The sequence below is a fragment of the Chelonus insularis genome, unplaced genomic scaffold (assembly GCF_013357705.1).
Source record: "Chelonus insularis isolate UGA/USDA-ARS -01 unplaced genomic scaffold, ASM1335770v1 contig_94_pilon, whole genome shotgun sequence".
Classification (NCBI taxonomy): Eukaryota; Metazoa; Arthropoda; class Insecta; order Hymenoptera; family Braconidae; genus Chelonus; species Chelonus insularis.
In genome coordinates, this window is record NW_023276783.1 from 1,658,146 (window position 1) to 1,683,430 (window position 25,285).

Sequence of the window (25,285 nt, forward strand, 5' to 3'; positions counted from 1 at the left end):
AGGAATACCTATACTCTATGGCAGTACCAGTCAATTTCAATAGAACTCGTTCTTACTAATACTTTTAATTAAAATGATGAATGACAATATATACTGCATTATCAATCTCTGAACTAAGATTAGAATAATAAAAAAAAAATTTTAATCTATTTTCTTCAAATTAAGTTTGTCGTCAGCAAATATTCCAGTCTTCTATGGAATTGCTCATTGTTAAGATTATTAATTAAATGTTTATTAAGAGTTAACTGTATCTTTCATGGTTTTAGAGTAATACTCAAATATTTAAATGCTATTATTTATCTGCTGATCTATGTTTCTATAAAAAATCTGCAGACTAACAAGTACATGTTACAAAAAAGTAAATAAAATAGGCTGACAATTCGACTTAGATGTTGGAATGTTAATGAGTATCCTTGAAATATATTTTTAATCATTATTCACAGTTTAACGAATTTTATAAACAATTAATAACAATAATCATCGTAATTTAGAGTTTTCCATACTCTTCATCAAACTTATTAGTTCACAGATTTGCTCTAGAAAGATAGATTGTTAAATAAATGATTATATTTCAATACTTTAGTATTACTTTAGAGCCATAAAAAATATAGTTAATTAATTATTAATAATAATTAAATTAATCTTGAAGATATTAAATATATGTATAATAATAGGATTTTGGATTGATAAAAACAATTAAAGTATAGAAGGCAAAAACCATAACGTTTTTTTACTCGGTAAGCACGTGACACATTGTATTCATATTTACATTAAAAACATACTCGCGATCACCACAATTGCGCTAATGAAAATCTTACTTGACTGCGAAAAAATCATTATGTCAATATTAATTTTTAATTTTTATAACAAATAAAAATTTTTAAAAATGAATCACAACTTACAGTGTCTACTATTATTACATAAAAGTAAGTGCTTAATCTATTTAAATGGATAGATGCACACATCAAATGATGAAAAATGTAACACATTGAAGACTCATGTGAATTCATACTAGTTAAATAAAATTATGAAATATAATTTTTTCGCGAATAACCACTAAAATGGTCCAATTATATCAATCAACCATTTAATTTTTACATACAAATTACAGACGATTCATTCCTTCTCGTTTCCTATTTTTTTAATTAGTTATAATTAATATTTTCATCAATTCTTACATGGTTCTTTTTTTGTTCCATAAAGTCATATATTCAATAACTAATTGTTTATCTAGAATTTTTTTATATATATAATATATATATGTATAGAAGATATACGTATTAATTAATTAATTAATTAATTAATGAAAACACGTTATTTACATGAATGGATAACATTGCATTAATAACTTGAAAATGTATTACAAATAATGCTAGTAGTGAATTCCTTCAGTGCCATTTTAATAATCTGAGGTCGGCCATAAATAGTGGACGAGACGTACTTTAGTGCACAATAGCTTTTACTGTCTTCAATAACAGTCTTACTAGTTACACAAAATTCTTGCTAAGGTCAGGCTCTTAATATTCGGGTTGTGACAATTTTTCAAGATTATTCCAATTCAGAAGAATAAGAGAGGTTTATGACACACAGGTGTTCAATGCTCCAAACTGCCCGACCTTTGCGAGACATTGTTGTAATTTTAAAATACCCAGATAAAAATTACCGGACAATTTTTAGAAAGATGTCGAAATATTGTGACGCACAATTTTTTATCTAGGTATGTGTGGGCAGTAAAATGATGGTATTATTTTAATATGAAATTACATTTATTGCCGTATCTAAATGGAGCCGAGTAAATAAATAAAACAAAATATTTTATGTATATATATATATGTATATATCTACTACAGTGGCTTATTAATTTTCACTTATACAACCGCAGTTTTATCTTAATCAATTGTATTCAATTATAACTTTAAACCGTTTCAATTTTCAAGATCTATTTTTCAAAATATTTGCACAGTTTCGCATCTACTACACCAGAAGCATTCATTAACCACTGAAAATAATAAAATAAAAAAAAAGGAACAACCAGGACAACTATCAGGGATGATACGTCATTAGACGATTTAATGACCTATCCACTTAATATAAACGCATATCTTTATTACATTAATAATTAATTATTAATTGTAATAGCTTATGAACTTTAAAGTAATGAATTAAAATAATAATCAGTAATAATGATAGTAATAATTAATAATAATAATAGCTCACTATTTGAAATACACATTCTCTTCGATACATATTTCCTTATTAATGATATTACTGAAATTTAAACCGTCCAAATGGAGTTTGTCTTATTATTTACAATCAACACACAAACACCTACATTTTGCACTCTCCGCAACATCACAATTATTAATAATCGGGGTATAGTGTCTCTGAACAATAATCATCAGGTTTTATTTATAAAATTGACTTGAATATATTAATTATTGATAATTATAAAGCCTAAAATATGGAATTTTTTTGTTAAAATAAGTATCAACACGATACTCTCGCATCAAGAAGTGATCATTAAGAAAAAGATGATAAAAATGTGTTATTCTTTTGGCTATAGCCAAAGTCTAAGCTCAAAATGATTCATTTTCTTACAAAATCATTGACCACTCCATGTGTTTCTATTATTATTGTTGTTGTTACCGTCATTGTCATTAAATGGTATAGAAAAATGATAGCGCATCCAACAAGGCATGTACGTGGATTTATTATTAATTATACATCATTTTTTAGTCAAATCAACCGTCCATCAATTATAAACGTTAATATTATTTTATGTTTCCACGTCGGACAATAATGATGAAGATGTTATCATTTGTTTCCAATATGCTTGGTACTGACTCAATAAATGTACAAATAACTTTATATCTTTTTTCTTTTTTTTTTTCTTTTTGGTACATAGTAATGATACTGTTTCTGAGGCACATACGACGGCCGTAGTAGATACAAAAAAAATTTTAAATTAATAAAAATGAAAATAAAAATAGTTAAACAAAATTTGTCACAACCGTACTTAGCCAGCAGTCAGTCGTGGATAATATCAAAAAAGCGTGATAATGAAATTTATACATGATTCATCTAATAAAGTTAATAAGGTGATTAGCTGCGGCCCATTTACTATACGGCAGCTATTGTAAATAAATAATTCGATTTACGGATAGAGTGAAGTTTCAGCTCAATTTTTTTTTCATACGATTTTACATTGATTTTCGTCTTAAATTATGTACGCCCCATTGGTCTATTTTTATGGGTATTATATATATAACCATAAACATAAAAATGTAATATTTATTCTACGATCAGAGATCACATAGTGGACGATTTTCATGGAAGAAGAATTAATAATATACTTTTTTTTTCAAATTGATCTTAAATGTTTATAATCATACACATTTGTATATCAATATTTTTCTTGCATTTACATACAACACTGTATAACCAACCATACGTGTTTTTTAAGCATTCATTCTTATACTTTGTCCACAAATTTAAATACACATGATTGTTTGAAAGCTATGTATATTAATGAATTGTCAATTAAATGATTTAATAATATCATTTTTTCACTAAAGGAGAATGCAGCAGCAAGAGAATTGCACAGAATTAATTTTAGTCTGTGTTGTCTTATTATTTCTTTTTTTTAATCTATGCAATTAAATACATTCAGACATACCTACGACAGATATCTTTGTATATCAAATATATAAAGGAAAGAAATTTTCTGTTTAAAAATTTAACGATGACCATATAAGTACATTAAAAGATCTGTCACAGGTTGTCTACGTGTAACGAATATAGTACTCGTAATGATAAATATTACAATTATATTATTTTTTTATTTTTTTTTTTATACAAGATAGTAGATTAGTGCTTTTTTGTTAAATATCTAAATAAAAAATGATATATATGTTTTTATGTTTACACTATAGCTTTTACTATTTACTCCTAAATCATGAAGCTGTAAAACTTTCTTCAATGTCGAACACATTTTTATTTTTTTATTTTTTTTTTTTTCAGAAACAAAGTACCTCAATTCCCCTGCTCATTAATTCTGCACTTACTCCTGATAATATACCATAGATGAAGTTTCATTAAAATCAATGCAATATATATGTATATATATTTCATTCTGACTTTATCCAATTATTATTGATTTAAATTTATAAAAAAAAAAATCCCGAAATTAAAGACTTTGATTAAAATCGTTTATAAGGTGAATTTTTCAATATTGGTCTATAGTTATTAAAAAAATTTACATGTATATTCATATGTATATAATATTATAACATAGTTATTTTGAGTAAATCAAAATTATCAAGTTACGTTGTCAGTTATGTAAATAGTTTACTTTAATTCAATTGGTTTTTTTAAAAAATATAAAATTTCATAAATTTAAAGAACATGTAAAAAACCTGTTTCTAATATATTCACCCCATATACCGATCGAAAATATGATGCTCATGATTGAAAAATATTGTCCATTATTTAGTATTATTGCTAATAATTCAAATGTGAATTGAAATTTAATTCATGGTTTTTAAAAATTGCAAAAACGTCAAAATTATTGAAGACAGTGGTGACATTTGAAATAATACCATAATTATAATTACATTAATAATAATAATAATAGTGATAATAATAGCAATAATAACTAGAATTATAATAATAATGGATAAAGAGTGATGATAATATTAATGGCTGTGACCCGAGTAGTTGTTCAATTGGATAGTGGTGGTGGCGTAGGCGTAGGTGTAGTTACTGCAGTATGCTGTAGTACGGAATCTCGTAACACTGAACGATTTATATCTCGTAATAATTTAACAGCCTCATGTTCAGGATCTCTAGAAGAATTGTCAAAATCAATACCACTGGATCGTTCTTCATGTCTAGCTGCTCCAGTTGCTGTGGTTGTTCCACCAGCATCATCATTGCCAACACTAATATTCGCGCACTGTACCGTTCCCCCAAGTCCAACAGTAACAGACAGTCATTTCTGCCTTCCACTTTTTTTCTTCTTTCGTTTAAAGAAGCAGCAACATCTGGAAATGAAGCAAACACTAATAGGACTTAGAATCGCATTTTATTATTCGTCAATTTGTTGAACACATAAAAAGACATGCATTAATAGTTGGAAGAATATTTTGATGCAGCATACCATTGTTGATAGAAAGGAACAAGTCCAAAAGAACAATAATTAGAAGATAATCAGCACAGAAAAAAGCAGATCTAGACGTTTACAGTGTTGGATGATATAAAAAAAACCAATAATTCATTCAACATTTACAAGTAAAACTTGCTGTCTAAATGTTTGTTACAACGGTCAAAAGTTGTTAGAAATTTGTGCATGATTCACGTCCATTACAAAACTCAATTGTGTAGTTTTATTTTATTCGATTATACTCTTGAATAGATTGTTTCTTGTTGATTACATAAAATTTTAAACATAAACCAGTGATGTATGCATATTCATTGTTTGAAAAATTTTGTTTTTCATTCAAAATAATAAAGGCATGATGATTTTATTTCCATAAATATAATTAATATATTTGTTATAAACAAAATTAGGACTTATTCATGAGTATAATTATTTTTTAATGATATTTAAAAAATGTTTCATTTTACATGTATTCAAACAGAGTTATTAATTTATTTGAACTTTTTTTTTATTTGATTTGACAAATTCAACAGACGTTTATAACGCGGTACAACATCTTTGGAGGATCTTGAAGATTGATTTAAAATATTTGCATTAGTTGAATAGTTTTTTAATGATGAAACACTAGTTTTTCCACATCGAGGACAAATTTTTTGGATTTTACGATTAATTTTAGAGCTGGAAATATTGATATGACGATTATTTATAAATATAAGCACACAAACATAAAATAGTTATGATTAATTTTGAAAAATATTGATCAATGAAAATATATCATGCACCATGCAAATAAACAATAAAAAAATACTAACTTGGTTTCATCGATCATTTCAACTTCCTGTGGTGCTGTAATTGGTGTATTCGAATGACCTGCAGTTGGATCGTCATTAGCCAGCTCTCCATTTGTTGAAGATACCACCTAAATTGATTGAACATAATATATTAGTATGTTATCATATTAAAAAATTATAAATGAATTTATATAAACGTATGAAATATCAGGCTATAGATTAATATTATAAAGAAATGATTATTAATGTTAAAGAAATCAATTAATTAGTATGCTGATTAAAGTTTTGAAAATTTATCATTTCTAAGTAATTGAAAGCTTCGGGGGTAAGCAATTTTCACAACTCCACTCAATGTACTAGATAAAAACCAACTTACACAAGTGTATTATTTGAGCAGAATAAAATAAAATGTGATACATATTTATAAAAAAATCCTACATAATAAATAATCACCTAATCATAAGATAATTATGTGATGATTAATGAAAATTTGATAAGATATCAAATGATATTTAAAAACATGATTCAATAATTAACAAAGTACTTATAAAAAAATCATAATCTTAATAATAATAATGTATACAACAATGCATGCATTATTAATTAACAAATAATGAAAATCAAATCCAGTGTGTAAGTATGAACTGACCATAATTCGATGATGCCGTAACTAGAAAAGAATTACAATATTAATTCTGCATTTCCAAGTGTATTAACTGAATTAGATAATTGCTATTTGGCGGTATTTTTTTTTTTATTTAAATGATAAATAAAATGTATAATGAAACCATGGTACCGTATAGAATTATGATAGATAATATTGAAGATGAAGTAAGGATTGAATAAATAGGATAATGGAATAAAAAGTAGGAGAAATGATAATTAGGAAATAGCGGGTTCACTCACCTGTACTGAACCGTGTCTGTCAGCAGGCGTCAGTGTACCACCAGCCCTTGGTAGCTTTGTAGTATCAGGCCATGAGGTTCCCACCCCTTTACCGCCCCCTCCGCCCACCCCTGCACCTATTATATCCTGAAGGAACAAGCGGGATTTTGTTGGAAATGTGTCTTGTTAGTTGACTCTGAATCGAGTTAAAAGGAAAACGCGAGATGATCCTGGCATCAGTAGAATTATCATTAAAAACAATAAATATTCAAAAAAAATTTCTTTTTTTCATCCTTCTAGGATTTATCACGAGATATTTATAGTCAGTTCCTAAGATAAGATAGAGCTTAATATCAAATCTAACAAATTACTATACTGCACTTATGCTTTATATGAAAATCTAGCATCTACAGTACTTGATTCAAATTAATTTACATATTATTGAGATATATATTTTTTTTGTCACGTTGCTGAAAAATTTTATTCAGGCTTACATATCTCCCGTATAATTCCATATGGACTTCATCCATCATCAGAACAGTATCTTCCTCACAATCATCATAATCATCCTATTGATTTCCATCCAAATTATGCAGTTAAAATGAAAAGTTTTGTATGCAACAAAAAAAACTAATGAAAGTAAATTTTTTTTTTATCTGATAATTCTCAAGTGATGTCATTTTTCTTTTTTACTCAATTCATTAGTTAAACATTCTTTTTTCTCTCTTATAAACCTTTGTCACAAATGACATTTACTTCAATTTCAATATTTTGGCTGATTTTTTAACAATTGTCAATAAAAGACATGCGGTTACTTGAAAACAGACAAAGTTTGCTGCTATACACGTCCATGCGTAAAATGTAACATGTAAGTTTTTAGCTTTACCTTAAGTGTACGATGTCGATCTCGGTTCGGTGATTCCACTATCTCATGTGCTGTTTGCATTGATCCCACAGGAGTAGACTGTAATATAAATAATTTCATTAATTAAATAAATCAAACACTTTTTTAAGTATTTATCTAAATAATGATACCAATTGATAATATTCATTACATCGTTGAATTCTCTTGAAGTCCAGAAACTCGAAAATGTATAAGCCCGAATCGTAAAAGTAATTGTAATAGGTAAAAGATGTAAGAGACGAAAACTAAGCAACATTCAGAAAGTGATGCGGAAGCATTGAGATAGAAGAGAAAGCTTACAAGTGTTGTAATAGAGAGTAGCGAAAAGTAAAGAAGACAAAGAGTTAGTCGAATAATTTTGAATGTCCCTCGAAGTATGACCAACCTTATCAGATTTAGTTTTTCCAATATGAGAAGGGGCAGCCATTCTCAGCGCCCGAAGTTGTTCAAAGTTGGGAGGCTAGAGAATACATTGAGAGCAGCATGCAAAATTAAAAAAAAAATAAATAAACTAATAATGCCTTTTCAATAAAAAAAAAAAGTTCGCAAATAATTTTGGCTTATGATTTATGTAAAGAAGAATATATGAATATATTTGGATCAGAACATTGCTAAATTTTCTTCACATGCATTGTGCATTAAAAGACATAAATATAAAATAAATCACTTGAGACCCACCATGGTCTTGCCCGTCCAGTCAAATTCAAAGCCGTCATCAACATAGCCCATTCGAAAATAAAGATCCTCAAAAAGTTTTCGTAGATATTCATAATCTGGAGTTTCAAAAAAATCTAATCTTCGCACATAACGAAGATAAGTGGCCAATTCTTCTGGATGTCCATCACAAAGCACCTCAATAGGAGTTGCTCGTTTTGTATCTCCTATTTTTTGATAACGTTCCTTCAAAGTATCTGCTTTAAGCCCTTGCCATGGTAAACTACCCCTTAAGAAGTACATAAACATATGACCGAGTGCTTCCAAGTCATCTCGCCTACTTTGCTCTGTTTAACAAAAAATATTTTTAATTAACTAATCAATTCTATTCGAAACTTTGATATAATATAAATACTAATAAATACCTTTTCCTAGATGAGTATTAATACTCATGTAACGTGCAGTACCAGTAAGACTTTTATGCTCTCGGTACGGTATGTGTTTATTAGTTTCCAAATCTATGTATTCTTTGGCCAATCCAAAATCGATGATATGAATAATTTTTTCTCTTTTAGTTGTACTCCGTCCAATAAGAAAATTCTCTGGTTTAATATCACGATAAATTAAATGTCGACTGTGTACGTACTCTATCCTACGAAGCTGTGGAATAAATAAGAGAATGATTATTGATCCTTAGTTGCTAAATTTATAAATTATTATATTAAAGGTAATTTTATAATAATTCTTACCAGTTGTATTGCTATGTTGACAACAGTTTTAAGCGTGAATTTTCTCCCGCATAAATCAAATAAGTCTTCTAGGCTGGGACCAAGTAGTTCCATCACCAGAGCATTGTACTTTCCACAGGGTCCAAAATAGTACACCTCCGGTACACCTTCTACATGTGCATTACAAATTGTATCAATTAATTGTTCTAAGAAATGTATTTATTTTATAATTAATTTCTCAACAAAGAATACATGAAATTCTCTAGCATCTTTGTGCCAACTTTGTCTCTTATGCTTATTTCAATCCTTTTGAATTTATTTTCTAGAGATAAATATATTGGAAAAAGTAAGCTGAATATATCTATATTGGTTTGACTTTGAATTTAACTGTCAGGTGAACGAGAAAAATTATATTGACGTTATATTTTATCTGAACTGACTTTAGATAAAAAATAGTTTGATAAATTCCAATAAAATTGCCAACTATTAATATGTTCATCTTTAGTAGCAAAAAAAAACTATCCAAACATACCATGAGTTCCTAGTAATTTGTAAAACCTATATTCTAAATGAAGTTGTGGTGCTTTTGACTTCATCGGCTCCTGCAATAAAATAAAAAGATATTTTAATTAGTACGATTGATAAAAATAATTTAAAAAACATAGAAATAAATCAAAAACTTACCATTTTTATTGCTACGTGTTCATTATTATAAAGATTTCTGCCTGAAACATAAGTGAGTAAAATTTGATTAATTTATTGGAAATTAGAAACATGTAGAGACTATTAATGAATTTTCACTTTATTAAAATAATTATATTCATGTTGTATGACTTAGAGATCCCAAGTTTTATTAGTATTAAAAAAAAAAAAAAATTGTAGACAGACATCTCTTTGTCTTAAAGATAGAAACATAAGTAGATAGAATGTAAAAAAGATCTGTTCTCGAGTTTTATATCTTTAATTCTCATATGAATGGCCAATGATTTATTATACATATTAAATTCATTTTTTTCCCTTTTTTTCATCTTTTATAAAGTGAAGAAAATTTCTCGATTAAGTTGTCTAGTTAATCTAAACAATGACCATGAATCATGACAATTTTATACGATTGAATATAAATATATAGAGACTTTTTATTGTGCGTATGTGCAGTTTAGTCACACTTGGACTATCTCGCGGGTCGGGCTTTCGATCGACCGCGTGCAGTCTCATGATAAACTAGGCCAGACTGAAAATACCTCACGTGCAGCTCACTAACCTGATCCAAGAAATTTTTCAAAAGTTTGTAATTATGTGATATCGATGTAAATTATATTTTTAAAAGTCGTAGAAAACTATATAAAAATTTATTGAACAATATTAAAAATAAAATACTTCAATTATTTAATAATAGTTTTTAAAGTTTTATTTATTACCATGAATACAAAAAATTCAAAACTACTGAACTACTAAAGATAATTAGACAAAAATAATCGTATTATCATTGTTTATTTTTTTTATCAGTTATTAAAATAATCTAAACTTCAACAGTCAATAATTGACACACATAACTGGGTAATAGAATTGAACTGTAAATATTGATTAACCATTAAATCGACTACTTGAATATCATCATTTTTATTAAATAGATATTAAATATGTTAATTAAAAAAAAAATAATGTAACTAATAGAAAAAAAGGTTGATAATTTTATTGATGATTCAATAGTAGACAAACAAAAGAAATAGCTATGAATAAATGTATTTTGAAAGGCTGAGAAAAATATTTAGAGGCCCTTAGTAACACATCAACAGTCATCAGCGTCAACACCTGTTGTTACTAAGTGACTATGGTCTCCCGCTCTAAAGTAACTCCAGGTGTGTTTGAGCATTAAGTCAGACGGTAGCTTTTCTGTAAAGAACTTGGTAACAAGTTACTCTAGTTAAAGTAAGTAAAAGCTGTAGTCACTAGACACGTGAGTTGTTGAATAGCAAGTCAACGAATATCGGACCAACCGGACATACAGAAGCCGCTTAACTTCCTCGACCTCGTGGTCCAAAGGTTTCACGGTCACATGCACTCCACAGTGTAATCTAATTAAAGGAATAATAAAAAATGTGCGAGAACGTGCAACCGTGTTACAGTTTTCATGCATCACGCGATTTTATGTACTATATATCCTGATGTTATTTGTATATCTATAGATTTTACTAGAAAATAGAAATGTTAAATTGAAATAGACTCTTTTCAAGCTGATAAAAATATAGTTACCCAATGATTATTTCGTACTAAATATAAAAATACATCTAGGCTACGTTTTAATAGATGAAATGTAAGAATGACACACCGTTGTGTCTTAAGAAAGAGGTCACAAATATCATCAACACAGCACAGCAGGAATAAGGTTCAAGATACCACCATGACGAAGTTGACATGATAACCAAACACGCACTTGAGTTCTCTAAACTCTCCAAGTGACTTTCAATCGTTTTAAAATATTGATTCATCATATTATTACAATTATTCTAGATACATCAATATAATTTGACATTGAAATTGAGCAATTTTTATTTTCTTCAATAAATCACTTGAACCAGAAATAGCTTTCTAATGAAACAAATGGAAATAATTGTTTTTTTTTTTTGAAATAATTTATCTATTTTTACAGTAAATTGATATCATTGCGACAGAAACGTCATTGAAGGAAAGTCGCTAGGGATTTATTTAAACCACAGAGATTGTTTCATTAGAGAGGTTTCAAAACAAAACTCTTACTAAATAATTGTTATTAAAATAAAATAAAACATAGAATTCAATTGTTACTAAGCTTCTCAAAGATTCATTATTCTCAAAGTAGGTGAATTTTTGAAGTTCCTTGCTTTATTTCCTACATAGAAATACCAGAAAGTATACAAAAGTCAATTCAACATTGCTGAAAAAGAGGAAAAAAAAAAACAAAGGAAAATGCAACTTTTTCACCCTACATACGAGCAGTATGTAGTCTTTGAAAGTCTAGCCCTCAGTTATTGCGTATACAATAAACTTGAGGGTAAAAGGGGACGCAAGAATATGTATCTAGAAGAAAAATCATAAGAGCTTTGGCAAAACTAGACATCACGTGTATCGATCGACTGAACCACCACGACTGGCCTACTCCCACCGCGACTCCTTTCTTCTTTCTTCACCCCTCATACACCGTCATGTCGCCCTTTTGCTCCCTTGGTCGTCTTTAGGCATCAGTTTCCACTTAAATGTTCTTCATTGACTTGATTGACTTTCAAGTACATCTAGATCTCTAGCTATAATCGATTTGTTGACATTCAAATAGCCACATTTGTCAGAAAAAATATATCAATATATTCTTTGTTAACAGGAAGAAATCTATTAAGAAGTAATGCAATGTCTTTTTTTTTTTTTAAATGTAGAAACACTGAAAAAAAAACCAACATGATTGATAATAATTGACTATTGCGGATCATAATGATGTGAGAGTGGACGATCTTATTGTTGGATAGCAAACAGGGTATATGTAGGTCAGGGTACCGGGATATCAGTAGACAAATACTTAGAGCCCCTCTCACTCGTCTTTGATATTGTAAAAAAACACATACACATTGATGATATAATGAATTTCTATATGTGTGGTGTGTAAAGTTCAATCTACTGCATGCTCTGATATCTTTCAAATTGCTGAATGGATTGTTTCGAAAGTGGTATGGTAGATAATGCAAAGATTTGAAGTAAAAAGTATCATGTCAACATGTAGATGATCGATTATGATCAGTTAAAGTTATCAGAATAATTAAATAAGTTAAAATAAATAAGTGTTATTTATATTTAAAGGGTATTTTTTTCTTTACTTTGAATATCAACAACTTCTCCTCAAAGTAGATAAAACGTATACTTTTTTCTATCTAATATAAATATTTCTAGGAAAGAGGAAAAAAAAAAAGAAAAAAAAATGTAAAACTTTATTAAAGTGATGCTTAGCATCATAAGATATCCCTTGGGGATAAATAAAATCTAAAAACAGCAATCACATCATAATTAGTAGCACAAGTTCTAGAGTTAAAAAGCTTTTGAACTAATTTAACCATTTACTATTTAATTTACAGAAAGCAAATAATAATATTATATTATAAATGATAAAAAATGAGTTGTGGTTTTAAGATGAAAATATACGAGACATTTCGACATAAACAATGAATTCATTAAAGAGATATAGACGCCATGACTGGATTGGAGTTCATTTCACTTTATACAATCATCGAGTAAACTCTGAGTCACCCGATCCAGTGAGACAGGTAGCAACCTGTCTGCCGGCAACGAAGGACTCCAAGAAGTGAGTTAAAAAGATTAACAAATATCTAGTAAAGATGAAGAAGAAGAAGAAGAAGCAGAAGAAATTTTCATTAGACTGCTCCAGGCTACTAAACTGACATAAATCTCTTGGTTTATTGAAGAATAAAGAATAACCTTTTTTTTATCTTGGTTTCTATCTTTCGGTGAAATTTAAATACTTCTCAAAATTACTAGCAAATTCTTTGCAGCTGGCTCATACTAGATATAAGTAACTAATTGACACACGTGGTAAATGTTCAAACAACAACAGCATAGCGTGGGAAAGAAGTAGAAAACGATAGAGGATCAATTGGATCTTGTAGTGAACTTTTTTTTTCCATATCTTCGATGCAGCCATGGCCGGAAGTAATAGTCGTCTTTTCTCTTCTACATGTAACACATGTACCTGCTTGACAAGTTTGGAATTTTGTACTTCCCTTTCCGGTCCTTGAGCAAAATAACGTTATTCTGGAGGAAACAAAACAAATGAGAAACTCAATAATTAATTTACAGTTCAAGTAATTATACCAAGCTGCTAAGAAGCAGTATGTTGGTAAAAAGATTCAACTTTTTCTCTAATAAATATTAACAAATATGAAACAACTGTGATTGACATCACTGCTATACTACTATTTCCTAGACCACTATATTCTCTCTACCACCTTTTTATATTTTATTTATTTACACTTGGTCAGTCAATACATAGCAATCTTTTATATTCTACCTTTTACTGTCTGCTAAAGTAGTATGACTAAGTGAGTATGGGTATTTTTAACATCAAGATCGCACCTGACGGTATGAAAGTCACGAGGGACCATGATACATAAAGAGCCTGGGCTTAGAACTCACCAAAACATGCAGTTGGTGGAGGAGAAAAAGCAGACCGTCAGGTGGTGATCAAGCATCAGCACTGTTATGTGTGTATATATATACCCAACATTGAACTATATTGCTTATAAGTACATCGACTAAATAAGTAATACATGAGAAAAACCAATGATAGATAGAGTTCTTGGTAATGGTATATTTGACATCATTATGAAAATATCATCTATTATTGACTGCAATAAGTTACCAACTATGAGTAAAAACTGGTTGCACTGATTTTGGAGTAACTTGTTGGGAAATTATGATAAAATTTATTATTTAGATGATGTCAAGTTACCTGATTCTCAGAAAATATCTAGAATTAACAAAGAAATAAGAGAAATAACTTGTTTCAATTCATTTCACATGGAACAAAGTTGCAAAAGATCAACTGAAGAAAGACAAGTTGAAAGCCCTGTGGCTATCTTGATTTGTTATCAACACTTCTTGAAGCCGGTAGTTTATTTGTTTATTAAATACCACTAACAATTGTAATTATTTCTGTCTTATAAATCATAACAGCATATGCATGATTATTGTTATAATTACTGCCAATTCATTTACTCATTTATTTGATAATCTTTTACTTAGACAGTACTGGGCATATCATTTATGATTAATACAAGACATAAATATTTATGTCTTACTTACAAATTATTTATGTTAGTCACATATGTGATGGTACATTGAGAGTTTTTCTTATAGGAAATATATAATCGAACATCTTGAGATGGTTTCTATCATTAATCACATTTTTTTTCATTGTCGAGGCTTTTGGGTACACAAGTCCGATAAAACATAGCTGCAAGCTGATAAGTTTCAAAGATAACAGATATACATGAACTCAACACTTTTATGATGCACTAACACTTGTTATCATTCTATTTTTCTTTTTTCGCAATAAAATTAGTTAGAAGTTCACTTTTCATCATTGATATACACACATACATATATAGATATAGAAAAAATATTTAATAAGACTATTTTTATCACTTATTTTGTTAAGAATAAACAATATACTCAGATCTCTGATAACATATTTTCGTATTTAAGAATGATTTCATTCTTTTTTTTCATGATACATTTGTTAATATATTTATTTATTAATTGTAATTTTATCAACGAAAAAACTATAAAGAGTTAGTTGTATATAAAAAAAAGTTTGCAGTCTTTCATGTAAATTCAATAGCATTAAAATTCATAGAATATCCAAAGAGACTAATTGATAATCATGTCTGTCGAGTCTTACGTTACGTTCACGGTGAAAGAAAGAATAATAAATAAAAAAAGAGAAAAAAAAATAAGAAAAACAAGGGATCTTTAAGTCTTATTTAATGTTCTATTTGATGAACATTTATTGATTAATGAAATTATTTGAAAGATTAAGTAATAACTTACCGAGTCTAAGTTCTCCAAAATTACCAGAACCAATTTTTTTCCCAACTTTAAAATTGGGTCCAACCATTAATACAATTGAGGCTGAAGTGTTACTGTGCCTAGAGGAGTGCATATTAGATCTTGTTGCATTTCCGCTACCCCTAGAAGTCCTCTTGGCAGCTTCCTGCTCCCTATCTCTTTCTCTTTCATTTCCTCGAGGCAGCTCCTTCTCGACTCGGCCCTCTTTACTGTCCCTTTTCTGCATTTTTTATCACTAGTCCACAACCTTCTGAAATTTAGGTCCACCAATAGGACCAATATATATCACTTTAATTCTCCAACTAAACCCTTTATGGGCCTGTCAATATCGGAAGTAACTGCTAAATAATTCTAGGGCATTACTCATCTCCATCTTTTCATTCATTTTTGTATAAATTTTTAAGCAGATGCCTTTTTTAAATTCACTAGCCACCCAAATAAATTGTCACTATTATACATTTAGTATATGATATAATTTAAAAAACGATTTTCTGCTATATAAACTTGGTCAATTTAACAAAAAAATTATTCTTTTTTTACTTAAAAAAAGGAAAGATGAAATAAAATTTTTATAGGTTAAATAGTTATTATATCGCGTAATATCACACGTATTCCAAAACGATGACACCGGTGTCGGAGCAGTAGCACGCACGACACTATGATGATGATGATGATGTAGGAAACACACATATGAACGTACGCTTAAACGCACCAGGAATGTCAGTGGCTAAAAACTTTATATCGCGTGTCACGAACTGAAGAAAACAGGGCGGTGCTTCCATAATAAAACATCAAGACACGGAGCTTTGGAGTAACGTACAAAATAATTGAAAACAAATATGTATGAAAAATTGAATTGAAAAAAAATAATAAATAAAAAGCTGAAAAAACTACGCTCACTAACCCGGCCGGCCGGGAAACTCAGTGAACGAGTGAACACAAACCTCAGTCACTGGGCAGCACATCCCCAGACGTGGCTTCGTCGTAGTGCAAGGAGCACCCCGAGAAGACCACCATTATGGATCATCGTCAGTCGTTACAAATCGCGGGAGTGTAACTGCAATAGGTTTTAATGATTCAATATTTCTTAATCACTTTATTTCAGCGTCTATTTTCACTAGGACCGACAGCGTCCTGCACTAACAAGTTTCGTACGTTGACCCGAAGTTTGGAAAAGCTGTATGTTTCTCGTATCTGCTTACTGTACAATCGTCCTCCCTGTATCCTCTCACACAACACTAGTATGTGCTAACGAACAGCTCCAACTTGGACAGTAACTCATCCACTCAAATGGCTAATTATAAATTCGCGTAACTCCAGTGGGCCCTTCTCGTTCGTTTTCGGGCACCACCCGGACCACCAAAATCACTCGCTTTCTCGACTATACCACTATCACTTGGCCAACTCGGATAAACGGTTGTGAACAAGCACTGAGTTCTACCTCTCGCGCTCCGACTCGACATTGGGTGAGATTTGTTACGAGGCCGGCAGGGCTACCAAGTTCATCAGTATCGTAAATTAAAAATGAGTATCATTTTCATGGAAACAAAGCCTTTATATTTTAGAAGTGCATTAAGATGGCACTAGTTGACAATTTATTTGGTGTTGGCGGGCTGTAATTTGTTTTAAATCACCGATATTTTATTATTTTGTGCAATTTTGATGTGAATTCACTGGATAATTTATTTATTATGAAAACCAAAAATTACTAGTCAAGCCAACGGTGACATTAAACAATCAAAAGTTATTCATGAAATGAGTGGACTCGTGTTTGTTTTGTATCGTTCTAATGTGAAGCTTTGACGTTTCCATGGCAGCCCAATATTTGATACTTTATTTTATACTTTACTTATTCATATAATAATAAATTTATTTGATTATTTAATTTTTGTAATGATCAACTATGGATCATTTAGTAGGACCAGAAGTTCAGGTCGTATTAAGTTTAAAAGGAGGTATGTTTAATGTAATCAATAACATAATATAACCTCGCTTTTATAGAAATGGCGGGAAAATTTTCCATTCACTTGCATCTAAATAATATATTGTAAATAATATAATATTTTTAGGCAAAGGATTCAACAAGGTAACAAATCCGACTTTTATTGCTGCAACTTTAAATGGCCTATCGTTGGAAACAGATTTTATCAATCCCGATTCATGTCCACAATACATAACAAATTTAATTTGGGAAGCGAACAAAAGCACACTTCGCAAGTATGTCAATATTGATTGTTTATTGGCAATAATATCAATTAATATAACTGAATTTTTATTTTTTAGAATGAGATCTGCACAAGAACCTTTAAAAATTGAATGTTTTGAAATCAGAGAAAATGGAACGAAAGATAAAATTGGGTACTTACTATTAAGCTTAAGAACAGCACAAGTTATTGCGAAAGATTCTGATGAGGATGTAAAAAGTAACTGGCACAAATTGTTAGGTTTGAGAAATGATGTTAAAGCTGATAAACCAGAAATTTTATTATCACTTATTATTGGAGAAAAGAATATAACAGATAATGCTAATTTAAGTGAAAAAAATTTAACCAATGATGAAATGATGGACAACGAAAATATTTCATTCCCTTATCTTATTCCTGAAGAACATTTAATACAGTTAGGACCTATAAATACATGTAGAGAAATATTTTTATTCAGTATTATGACTGAAAGTATTTCTAACGTGGAATCATTAAGAATAAAAAATTCAAAACTAGATATAAATATACCATACGTATTGTGGTATTATATTTTAGAAAATGAAGTATCGTCAAAGCCTATTCCAGTTGATTCTCAAATATTTGAACTGAATGAAAAAATTGTGATTCGTATCAGAAGCTCATTAGAAGAATTAAGAAATTATTTACTTTTCAAGCCTTATTTTCTTGTATTATTAAAACATGGGGAAAGTGTTTTAGGTCAGTCAGAAATAGATCTTAGACCTCTTATCACTGAAGAGAATACCGAAAAATATTTCAAAAGTCCAGATGATGAAAATATAATTATACATGAAAATTGTGTTTTAAATGATTTAGAAAATACAAAAGAATCACATGATAAAGAAGGAAAACCTTCCCTTAATATTAAATTGAAAATGCGATATGTAGGGTCAAAATCAATGAGCTGTCATGATCCTAATTTAAGACTGATGGTAAATTATTTTATAATATGTGTAAATTTTATAGTTTTAAAGTATATTAAGTTATTTTTTTTTTTTCATTATAGGAACAACAATTGTCAGATATTGACTGTCATTATCACAATTGTATGACTGGAATTCATAATACAAAAACTAGTACAGATAAAATAGATTATTTATCTTCTAATTTACCTCCGAAATGTACTGATAATTTACATTTATATAATCAAGTTATTAATGAATTAGAAACTTGGAAAGAAAATCAGCAAGAATTATTTAAGCTGGAATTAAAACGCAAAGAAGAACAGTATTTAAATCATTTAGGTGAAGAATGGCGAAAGCGTAGAGAGTATTTAGAATCTAAATTTGCATGCAATGTCGAGCAATGTAAAGAGTTAGCTAATAGTTTAAATTCTGCTACTGATGATTTAAGAATGAGAAAACTCCATAGTTTACAAAAGGAGGCTCGATTAATTAAAACAAATGATCAATTAAAATGGGCTTATGAAAAAAAAACACAAGAATTAAAAGATACAGTACAAAAATTACAAGATTCAATGTCGAAGCTTTCGTTAATAGAAGAGCAAAAAAAAAATTTAGAAGTGCAATTAGAGTCGGTAAAGACTGAAAATAAGAAATTGCAGGTGGCCTTAAATGAAAAAAATGAAGAATTAGAAACTCTTAAAAAAAGTCTCTCAACGCAAAATCAAACAGTCAATTACGTTCAAGAAATTGAAAATCTTGAAAGAAAGTTAGAAAGTGCTCAAAAAAAGCAAACATTTTTTAAAGAGCAATGGGGTAAAGCAGTAAGAGAAATTCATAAAATGAAAATGGAGCACCGACAAGTTGTTGAAGTACAAACTAAAACGCATAAGGATGAATTGAAAAATTTCAAGTACGTAAAATCACATTATGAAGCATACTTTTTTGCTAAACTTTTTTTACATTTTATAAATTCTTTTTCAGTTTAGAAGATATACTACAAGCAGGTTCAGCAGCATTAGCCAATGATAAAATTTCACTTGGTCAAATTCAAAAACAAATCGAAACACTAAGACCAAAATCATCCGTTGAAAGAAAAACCCGTGATTCTTTAGTTACTCCAATGTATGATTCAAAATCCCTGATGAATTTAAATAAATGTCATTGTCAATCACGTGTCGGAGAACTGGATGAACGTCTTAAAAAACTTATTGCCGAACGTGATGCATTATTAAAAACTGGTAGTTATACAGAAGATGATGGAATAATAGTCAAATTAAATACTGAAATACGGTCATTACTTATTAATAGCTGAATATATTTTGTATAAATATTAAATCAAATTAATATTTACATATTTGTTATCTTATTATGCTCGTTAAATAGTCAACGTAGTTTGATGAAATATGGCAAAATATTTAATGGTGCGGGATAATTCTCAATCCACATTGGTCCTGTGTAAGTACGATTACTATTTCCATCTTTCCACATTCCTTTAGGAAGATAAACCGGTCGTGCAACGGAGTTTTCTTCGATCACTGGTGCCACCAATATATTTGTTCCCAAAAGGTATTCTAAAATATACAAAATTATTTATTATATTATTTCGGTAAAATAAATTTCAAATTTGTGATAAATAATCATAATCACTATTACCATCATTTATTTTGTGAGCTTCTTGATTAGTTGGATCGATCCACCAAATAGGTGGATTCAATGGTGCTCCAGTTGTTGCAGAAATATTCATTAATTTCACGATATCTGAGGCATAACTGGCATGCAAGTCAGTGAATTTCTTACAAATAGTAACAGTCTGAAAAAAAAATTGTTAGTTATTCAAAAAATTAAAAATTTACTTTTTATAATATTATACGAGTATTTACTTCTTTATCAAAATCCCAAGGCGTGAATGAATATTGAAGAGAAGGCATAAAAACGTTAGCTTGAAGCCATCTGATATATAATTCTTTGGATGGTAAGTAAGTTCCATTCAAAAATCCATTTAGATATCCGTTACCACCAATCATGTCAGGAAGTACGTAAACATAACCAGCCATATTCATTTGAAGAAGTGTTGTTATTAATGTTGGTAATCCATTATTCCAGGTCCATCTAGTGTCTTTATCGATCATTCTGATAAATATTGGAAGATCCTGTGTTCCCCAACCAACTCTTGCTTCAATAATGTTATTGAAATTAGTGGCTAAAGCATTTACGTAAGCTCTTGTATAAATTCCTGGCTGTAGTTCCTTAGGACCAGTTAATATTGGTATTTGTGGAAGCCAAGACGATTCACCAGCATCAAATTTAAAGCTATCAACGCCTAATTTTTCTATTGCTTTTAATCGTGCAACCCACCAGTTAGTAGCATTTGGATTTGTAAAATCAATCACACCGGCTCCTTTTTCACCTGTAATACGATAAGGTATCTACAATTAATATAGCTTATCTATTTTATAATGATACAAAGAAATTTATGATAAAAACTAATACCCTGCCACCATGTCGTATGTACTTGTCCTTGCTGATTTTTAACGAAATATCCATTCTTCAAAGCAGTGGAATAAGCAGGTTCACATCCTTCATTAATAAATGGATGAATCCAAAGGGTAATTCTGAAGCCTTGACGTTTCAATCCTTGAGTTAATCGAGTAACATTTGGAAACTTTTTGGGATCAAAAATAGCTGATCCATAACAAGTTTCCCAATTATCATCAATTTCTAACTGACTATTATTAAATTTATTAGCAACGATTTCACTAGCAAATTTATTTACAATACTTTCAGTAATATTTGCTTTATATCGTGCCCATGTAGACCAAATAGGATGACGAACCATTCGTTCATCAGGAATTCCATTAGGTTTTCCCAAATGCCGAGATACTATCGATTCATGAGCAAGTTTTGAATCATTATGCCATGCTACTTCATAAGATAGAGCAAGACTAGTATTGTCGGAATATGGTTTTTTATTTTCGGCGATAAGGCACAAATGCTTATCTTTAAAATTATTTTGATCTAGAAACAGAGGTGCCCAGTTATATACATAAACACTGAAACCTCTGCTAGATAGCCAATATCTTTCAGCAATTGCAATATTTGTAGGATGCGTGGTAACATATGGTTCTTCTTCATAGTACATGTGTTGAACTGGCCACCGTTGATAACGATATTGAGGTCCACCAATCCATTGTGTGTCATCATGAAGAGACAGGCAATCTATTAAACGGCCTTTTGATGTTGGTAAAAAACGTGAAATTGAAACGTATTCTCTTGTTGGTATTGATTGAATTACTGTGTGTGTTATATTTCCACTTGCAATACAAACTAAATTTCTTGCACATTGGCTCATCGTCAAAGGTTTGTTTGACAATGAAGGTTCTTCGACGAAAAATTCAATGTGCATTTTTGAACCATCTAGAAGTAGATTTAGTTTATTAGAATAAAGATTTAAAGCGGAATAAAAAAAAATACTTGTTCAATCACAAGAGGATTACTTGATAAATGACCCAATTTTCTTAGAATTATTTATATTAGAATACTTTGCATTAATTACCATTCTTTGTAGAATTTAAGATTAATTTATTGTTAATTGCAACGACTTCGAATGCCGCATTTTTAGTGGATACTTTTATACGATTAGTAGTGGAATTTTGTAAAAATTCATTTTCGTTAGCTAACGAATAGTTTATTAAACCAAAAATAATACAATTTATTATGACTAATTTTTTCATGATGGTGAAAAATAAATAAATGAATTGAATAACTATAAGAAAAAAATTATCACATGTAATAAAATCTGTAGTATTTACAGAAAATCACTGGTAACAAATGAATTGTGTACTTGCTTTTATATCTGATAGTCTAAAGAAAAATAGTTATTATCGTTACGTTTTGTGATAATAAAAATTTCCTTCTTACAAGCAATAATAATTGTTATGTTCAGCTTCCTTTCGTTATCTAACATAAACTTACATTTTTTTCAAATTATTTAATCATTCCTGATCAAACTGAAAATAATTGGATAAGTACTTTTTAATTATGATAAATACATTGTGATTATTTGAAAATTTTGCGGTGTAATTTGAATTTTATGTATAGTATATTTTTTATGTATATTAAAAAAAAATTTATCCAATGATGTGTATAGTATTATCTTTTGTAGATATTTGCGATATCACCATGAGGTTATAATTTTTAAAATAAGACTGTATTGAGAAACAAATTAGAAGAAAAAATGTTGCTAAAAATATGTTATAAATGTGCTTGTTCAACTTTTAATCCACTTCGGGGATTCATTACTCAATGTAAAATTTATAATGATCAAAAAATTACATTTATTCCAAACATTCCAGTGAATGGTAGATTATTTTCAAGTATTTCTGTAAATGATGATCTTCACAATATCTTTAAATTTAAAGATACAAATATAAGTAATTGGATTGTAGAAGTAATAATTTAATAATCATTATATTTTTTTATATATCTATTATCGTATTGAAATTAATTTATTCTTTTTTCAGAATCGAATTAAAACTTTATGTTCTGCTTATAAGGCATTATCAGTAGAAAATAAACATGAATTTCTGTGGACATTAGCTTTAAAGTATGGAATTAATCATGATTACATTCGTAATTTATCAGAAAAATTATCATCTGCAAAGGTGATAATATATTTTTATGGATTATTATCTGTGTAAAAAAAAATTGAATATCTTATAATTTTAGCCTGAAAATTATCATCAACGATTAGCATGGGAGAATACGTTGAAAAAAGCACTAACACCACATTATCAATGGTTATTTATTTTGATGGGAAGACTTGAATATGGAGTTAAATTTTTAGTTGATTTAAGAACGGATGTATTGGTAATATAGATATTTATTATTTTAATTTGTTGTTTTTTTTATGTTTTTGTCTTTAATAACGTACAATAGATTTTCAGGAATTATTATCAGCTACTGATGACATTGAAAAATCTGTGACTATGCAACAATTAAATCTTACTCTTCATGATCTATTACTATTATGGTTTAGTGTAGGATTTTTACATCTGGAAAGAATTACTTGGCAAAGTCCGTGTGATATATTACAAAAGGTCTTATTTTGAATTAAAATGAAAACAATTTTTTTACTCAAATATTCAAATTTATTAATGATATTTTGAAAAATATAGATTGCAGATTATGAAGCAATACATCCAATAAGAAATTGGGTTGATCTAAAAAAACGTGTCGGTCTTTATCGTCGTTGTTTCATATTTACTCATCCTTCAATGCCACGAGAACCATTAGTTGTTTTACATACAGCTTTATGTGATGTTATTCCAGAAGCAGTAAAAGGCATTGAAGAAGCAGAAAAAAGAATTTTACAGAAAAATCCATTATCATCATTACAAGAAGATGTATCTGAAATAAAAGCTGCAGTATTTTATTCAATAGCTGCTACGCAACAAGGATTAAAAGTAAAAATATTTAAAAATTTACTAATACTTTAATTTAAATGATTTTAATGTATATTTTGGTATTCTAGGGAATTGAACTTGGGAATTATTTAATTAAAGAAGTTGTAAAAGAAGTCTCAAGAGAATTTCCAAAGATAGATCAACTCTCTAGCTTATCTCCAATTCCAAAATTTAGACTGTGGCTTTTAGAAGGAATAAAACAAGGTACTGTATAATTAAATGCTCTCATATTCATCTAAATAATCAATATATCTTTTTTTTTAGATGCAAAGAAAATTTTCACAGACGCTGAAATAATTATTTTAAAAAATTTGTTAAACACGGATGATCTTTTTTATTCCTTGAGAAAATTATTCAACACTTGCTTGTGGATGAATGATGAAAAAATAACAATGTCATTAAAAGAGCCATTGCTACGATCATGTGCTTGGTATTTGTATCGAGAAAAAAGAAGAAATTATGCAATGAATTCTGTTGGTTTGTATTCATTATATTGAATTCAATATTTAAAATTCAATTTCCCTACATAGAAAAATGAACTATTTAATCATAAATTTTTTATCCTATAAAGCCAATTTCCATCTTCGTAATGGAGCAGTTATGTGGCGTATTAATTGGTTAGCTGATCCTTCGCCTAGAGGTGCTGATCATAGCTGTGGAATAATGGTAAACTACAGATATTACATACATGAGACAGAAGAAAATAGTCGAAATTATATTGAAAATCACATTATTAAAGCCTCTGATAGTGTATTGAATTTAGTAAAACAGGTGGAAGAATTAAGTAATATTAGATAGAAATTCTTATAGCATAGTTATTTGCATAAATAAATTATTTTTATATAAATTACAATAAAATTGAAAAATTCAATAAAGAAATAGCTCTATCTTATAGTAATTAAATTGTTATAAACATTGTTTAATTTCTCAATAATACGATCATAAATTTAAAGAATAATACTATAATTTT

At 29.0% G+C, this 25,285-nt stretch overlaps 4 protein-coding genes across 11 annotated transcripts; 2 read left to right on the forward strand and 2 right to left on the reverse strand.

The window, feature by feature from the left end:
• Nucleotides 1-3,209: 3,209 nt before the first annotated feature.
• Nucleotides 3,210-17,226, reverse strand: gish (casein kinase I gish). 7 transcript variants are annotated; one of them, XM_035093100.1, is made up of 12 exons: nt 16,671-17,226; nt 15,709-15,976; nt 9,805-9,845; nt 9,653-9,722; nt 9,142-9,290; nt 8,818-9,052; nt 8,417-8,739; nt 8,124-8,198; nt 7,721-7,798; nt 6,856-6,981; nt 5,971-6,077; nt 5,627-5,836 (listed from the first exon to the last, which is right to left on the reverse strand). In XM_035093100.1, exons 2-12 carry the CDS (start codon nt 15,950-15,952, stop codon nt 5,650-5,652), a joined length of 1,635 nt encoding a protein of 544 aa, XP_034948991.1. In that variant the 5' UTR covers nt 15,953-15,976; nt 16,671-17,226; the 3' UTR covers nt 5,627-5,649. The 7 variants fall into 7 exon arrangements, with proteins under 7 accessions (XP_034948988.1, XP_034948986.1, XP_034948990.1 ...); XM_035093097.1 differs by lacking the exons at nt 5,627-5,836; nt 8,124-8,198 and adding an exon at nt 3,210-5,042 and having other exon boundaries at nt 16,671-17,220; XM_035093095.1 differs by lacking the exons at nt 5,627-5,836; nt 8,124-8,198 and adding an exon at nt 3,210-5,060 and having other exon boundaries at nt 16,671-17,220.
• A 64-nt stretch (nt 17,227-17,290) lies between these two features.
• Nucleotides 17,291-20,496, forward strand: LOC118072922 (centrosomal protein of 120 kDa). Its single transcript, XM_035093091.1, has 5 exons — nt 17,291-17,681; nt 17,796-17,943; nt 18,010-18,880; nt 18,955-19,763; nt 19,835-20,496. Exons 1-5 carry the CDS (start codon nt 17,630-17,632, stop codon nt 20,163-20,165), a joined length of 2,211 nt encoding a protein of 736 aa, XP_034948982.1. The 5' UTR covers nt 17,291-17,629; the 3' UTR covers nt 20,166-20,496.
• Nucleotides 19,774-22,657, reverse strand: tobi (target of brain insulin). Of its 2 annotated transcripts, XM_035093093.1 has the most exons (6): nt 22,407-22,657; nt 21,344-22,267; nt 20,734-21,260; nt 20,507-20,663; nt 20,205-20,424; nt 19,774-20,133 (listed from the first exon to the last, which is right to left on the reverse strand). In XM_035093093.1, exons 1-5 carry the CDS (start codon nt 22,582-22,584, stop codon nt 20,237-20,239), a joined length of 1,974 nt encoding a protein of 657 aa, XP_034948984.1. In that variant the 5' UTR covers nt 22,585-22,657; the 3' UTR covers nt 19,774-20,133; nt 20,205-20,236. The 2 variants fall into 2 exon arrangements, with proteins under 2 accessions (XP_034948984.1, XP_034948983.1); XM_035093092.1 differs by lacking the exon at nt 19,774-20,133 and having other exon boundaries at nt 20,148-20,424.
• A 250-nt stretch (nt 22,658-22,907) lies between these two features.
• On the forward strand, nt 22,908-25,246 carry LOC118072799 (malonyl-CoA decarboxylase, mitochondrial-like). The gene is made up of 9 exons (XM_035092915.1): nt 22,908-22,929; nt 23,016-23,300; nt 23,374-23,514; nt 23,579-23,719; nt 23,797-23,949; nt 24,028-24,315; nt 24,384-24,519; nt 24,580-24,792; nt 24,887-25,246. Exons 2-9 carry the CDS (start codon nt 23,088-23,090, stop codon nt 25,111-25,113), a joined length of 1,512 nt encoding a protein of 503 aa, XP_034948806.1. The 5' UTR covers nt 22,908-22,929; nt 23,016-23,087; the 3' UTR covers nt 25,114-25,246.
• Nucleotides 25,247-25,285: the final 39 nt, after the last annotated feature.

What these genes read in the sequence shown, in the direction of transcription:
- gish (XM_035093100.1), bottom strand. Translation starts at nt 15,952, where the DNA reads ATGCAGAAAAGGGACAGTAAAGAGGGCCGAGTCGAGAAGGAGCTGCCT. An exon ending in TCAACATAGCAATACAACTG is followed by an intron (nt 9,053 to 9,141) that starts GTAAGAATTATT and finishes TTTATTCCACAG; the next exon opens with CTTCGTAGGATAGAGTACGT. An exon ending in GAAAAACTAAATCTGATAAG is followed by an intron (nt 7,799 to 8,123) that starts GTTGGTCATACT and finishes TTTATATTACAG; the next exon opens with TCTACTCCTGTGGGATCAAT.
- LOC118072922 (XM_035093091.1), top strand. Translation starts at nt 17,630, where the DNA reads ATGGATCATTTAGTAGGACCAGAAGTTCAGGTCGTATTAAGTTTAAAA. An exon ending in CGTATTAAGTTTAAAAGGAG is followed by an intron (nt 17,682 to 17,795) that starts GTATGTTTAATG and finishes TAATATTTTTAG; the next exon opens with GCAAAGGATTCAACAAGGTA. An exon ending in GATGAATTGAAAAATTTCAA is followed by an intron (nt 19,764 to 19,834) that starts GTACGTAAAATC and finishes ATTCTTTTTCAG; the next exon opens with TTTAGAAGATATACTACAAG.
- tobi (XM_035093093.1), bottom strand. Translation starts at nt 22,584, where the DNA reads ATGAAAAAATTAGTCATAATAAATTGTATTATTTTTGGTTTAATAAAC. An exon ending in ACATACGACATGGTGGCAGG is followed by an intron (nt 21,261 to 21,343) that starts GTATTAGTTTTT and finishes ATCGTATTACAG; the next exon opens with GTGAAAAAGGAGCCGGTGTG. An exon ending in AGCTCACAAAATAAATGATG is followed by an intron (nt 20,425 to 20,506) that starts GTAATAGTGATT and finishes TGTATATTTTAG; the next exon opens with AATACCTTTTGGGAACAAAT.
- LOC118072799 (XM_035092915.1), top strand. Translation starts at nt 23,088, where the DNA reads ATGTTGCTAAAAATATGTTATAAATGTGCTTGTTCAACTTTTAATCCA. An exon ending in TAAGTAATTGGATTGTAGAA is followed by an intron (nt 23,301 to 23,373) that starts GTAATAATTTAA and finishes TTCTTTTTTCAG; the next exon opens with AATCGAATTAAAACTTTATG. An exon ending in CGTGTGATATATTACAAAAG is followed by an intron (nt 23,950 to 24,027) that starts GTCTTATTTTGA and finishes TGAAAAATATAG; the next exon opens with ATTGCAGATTATGAAGCAAT.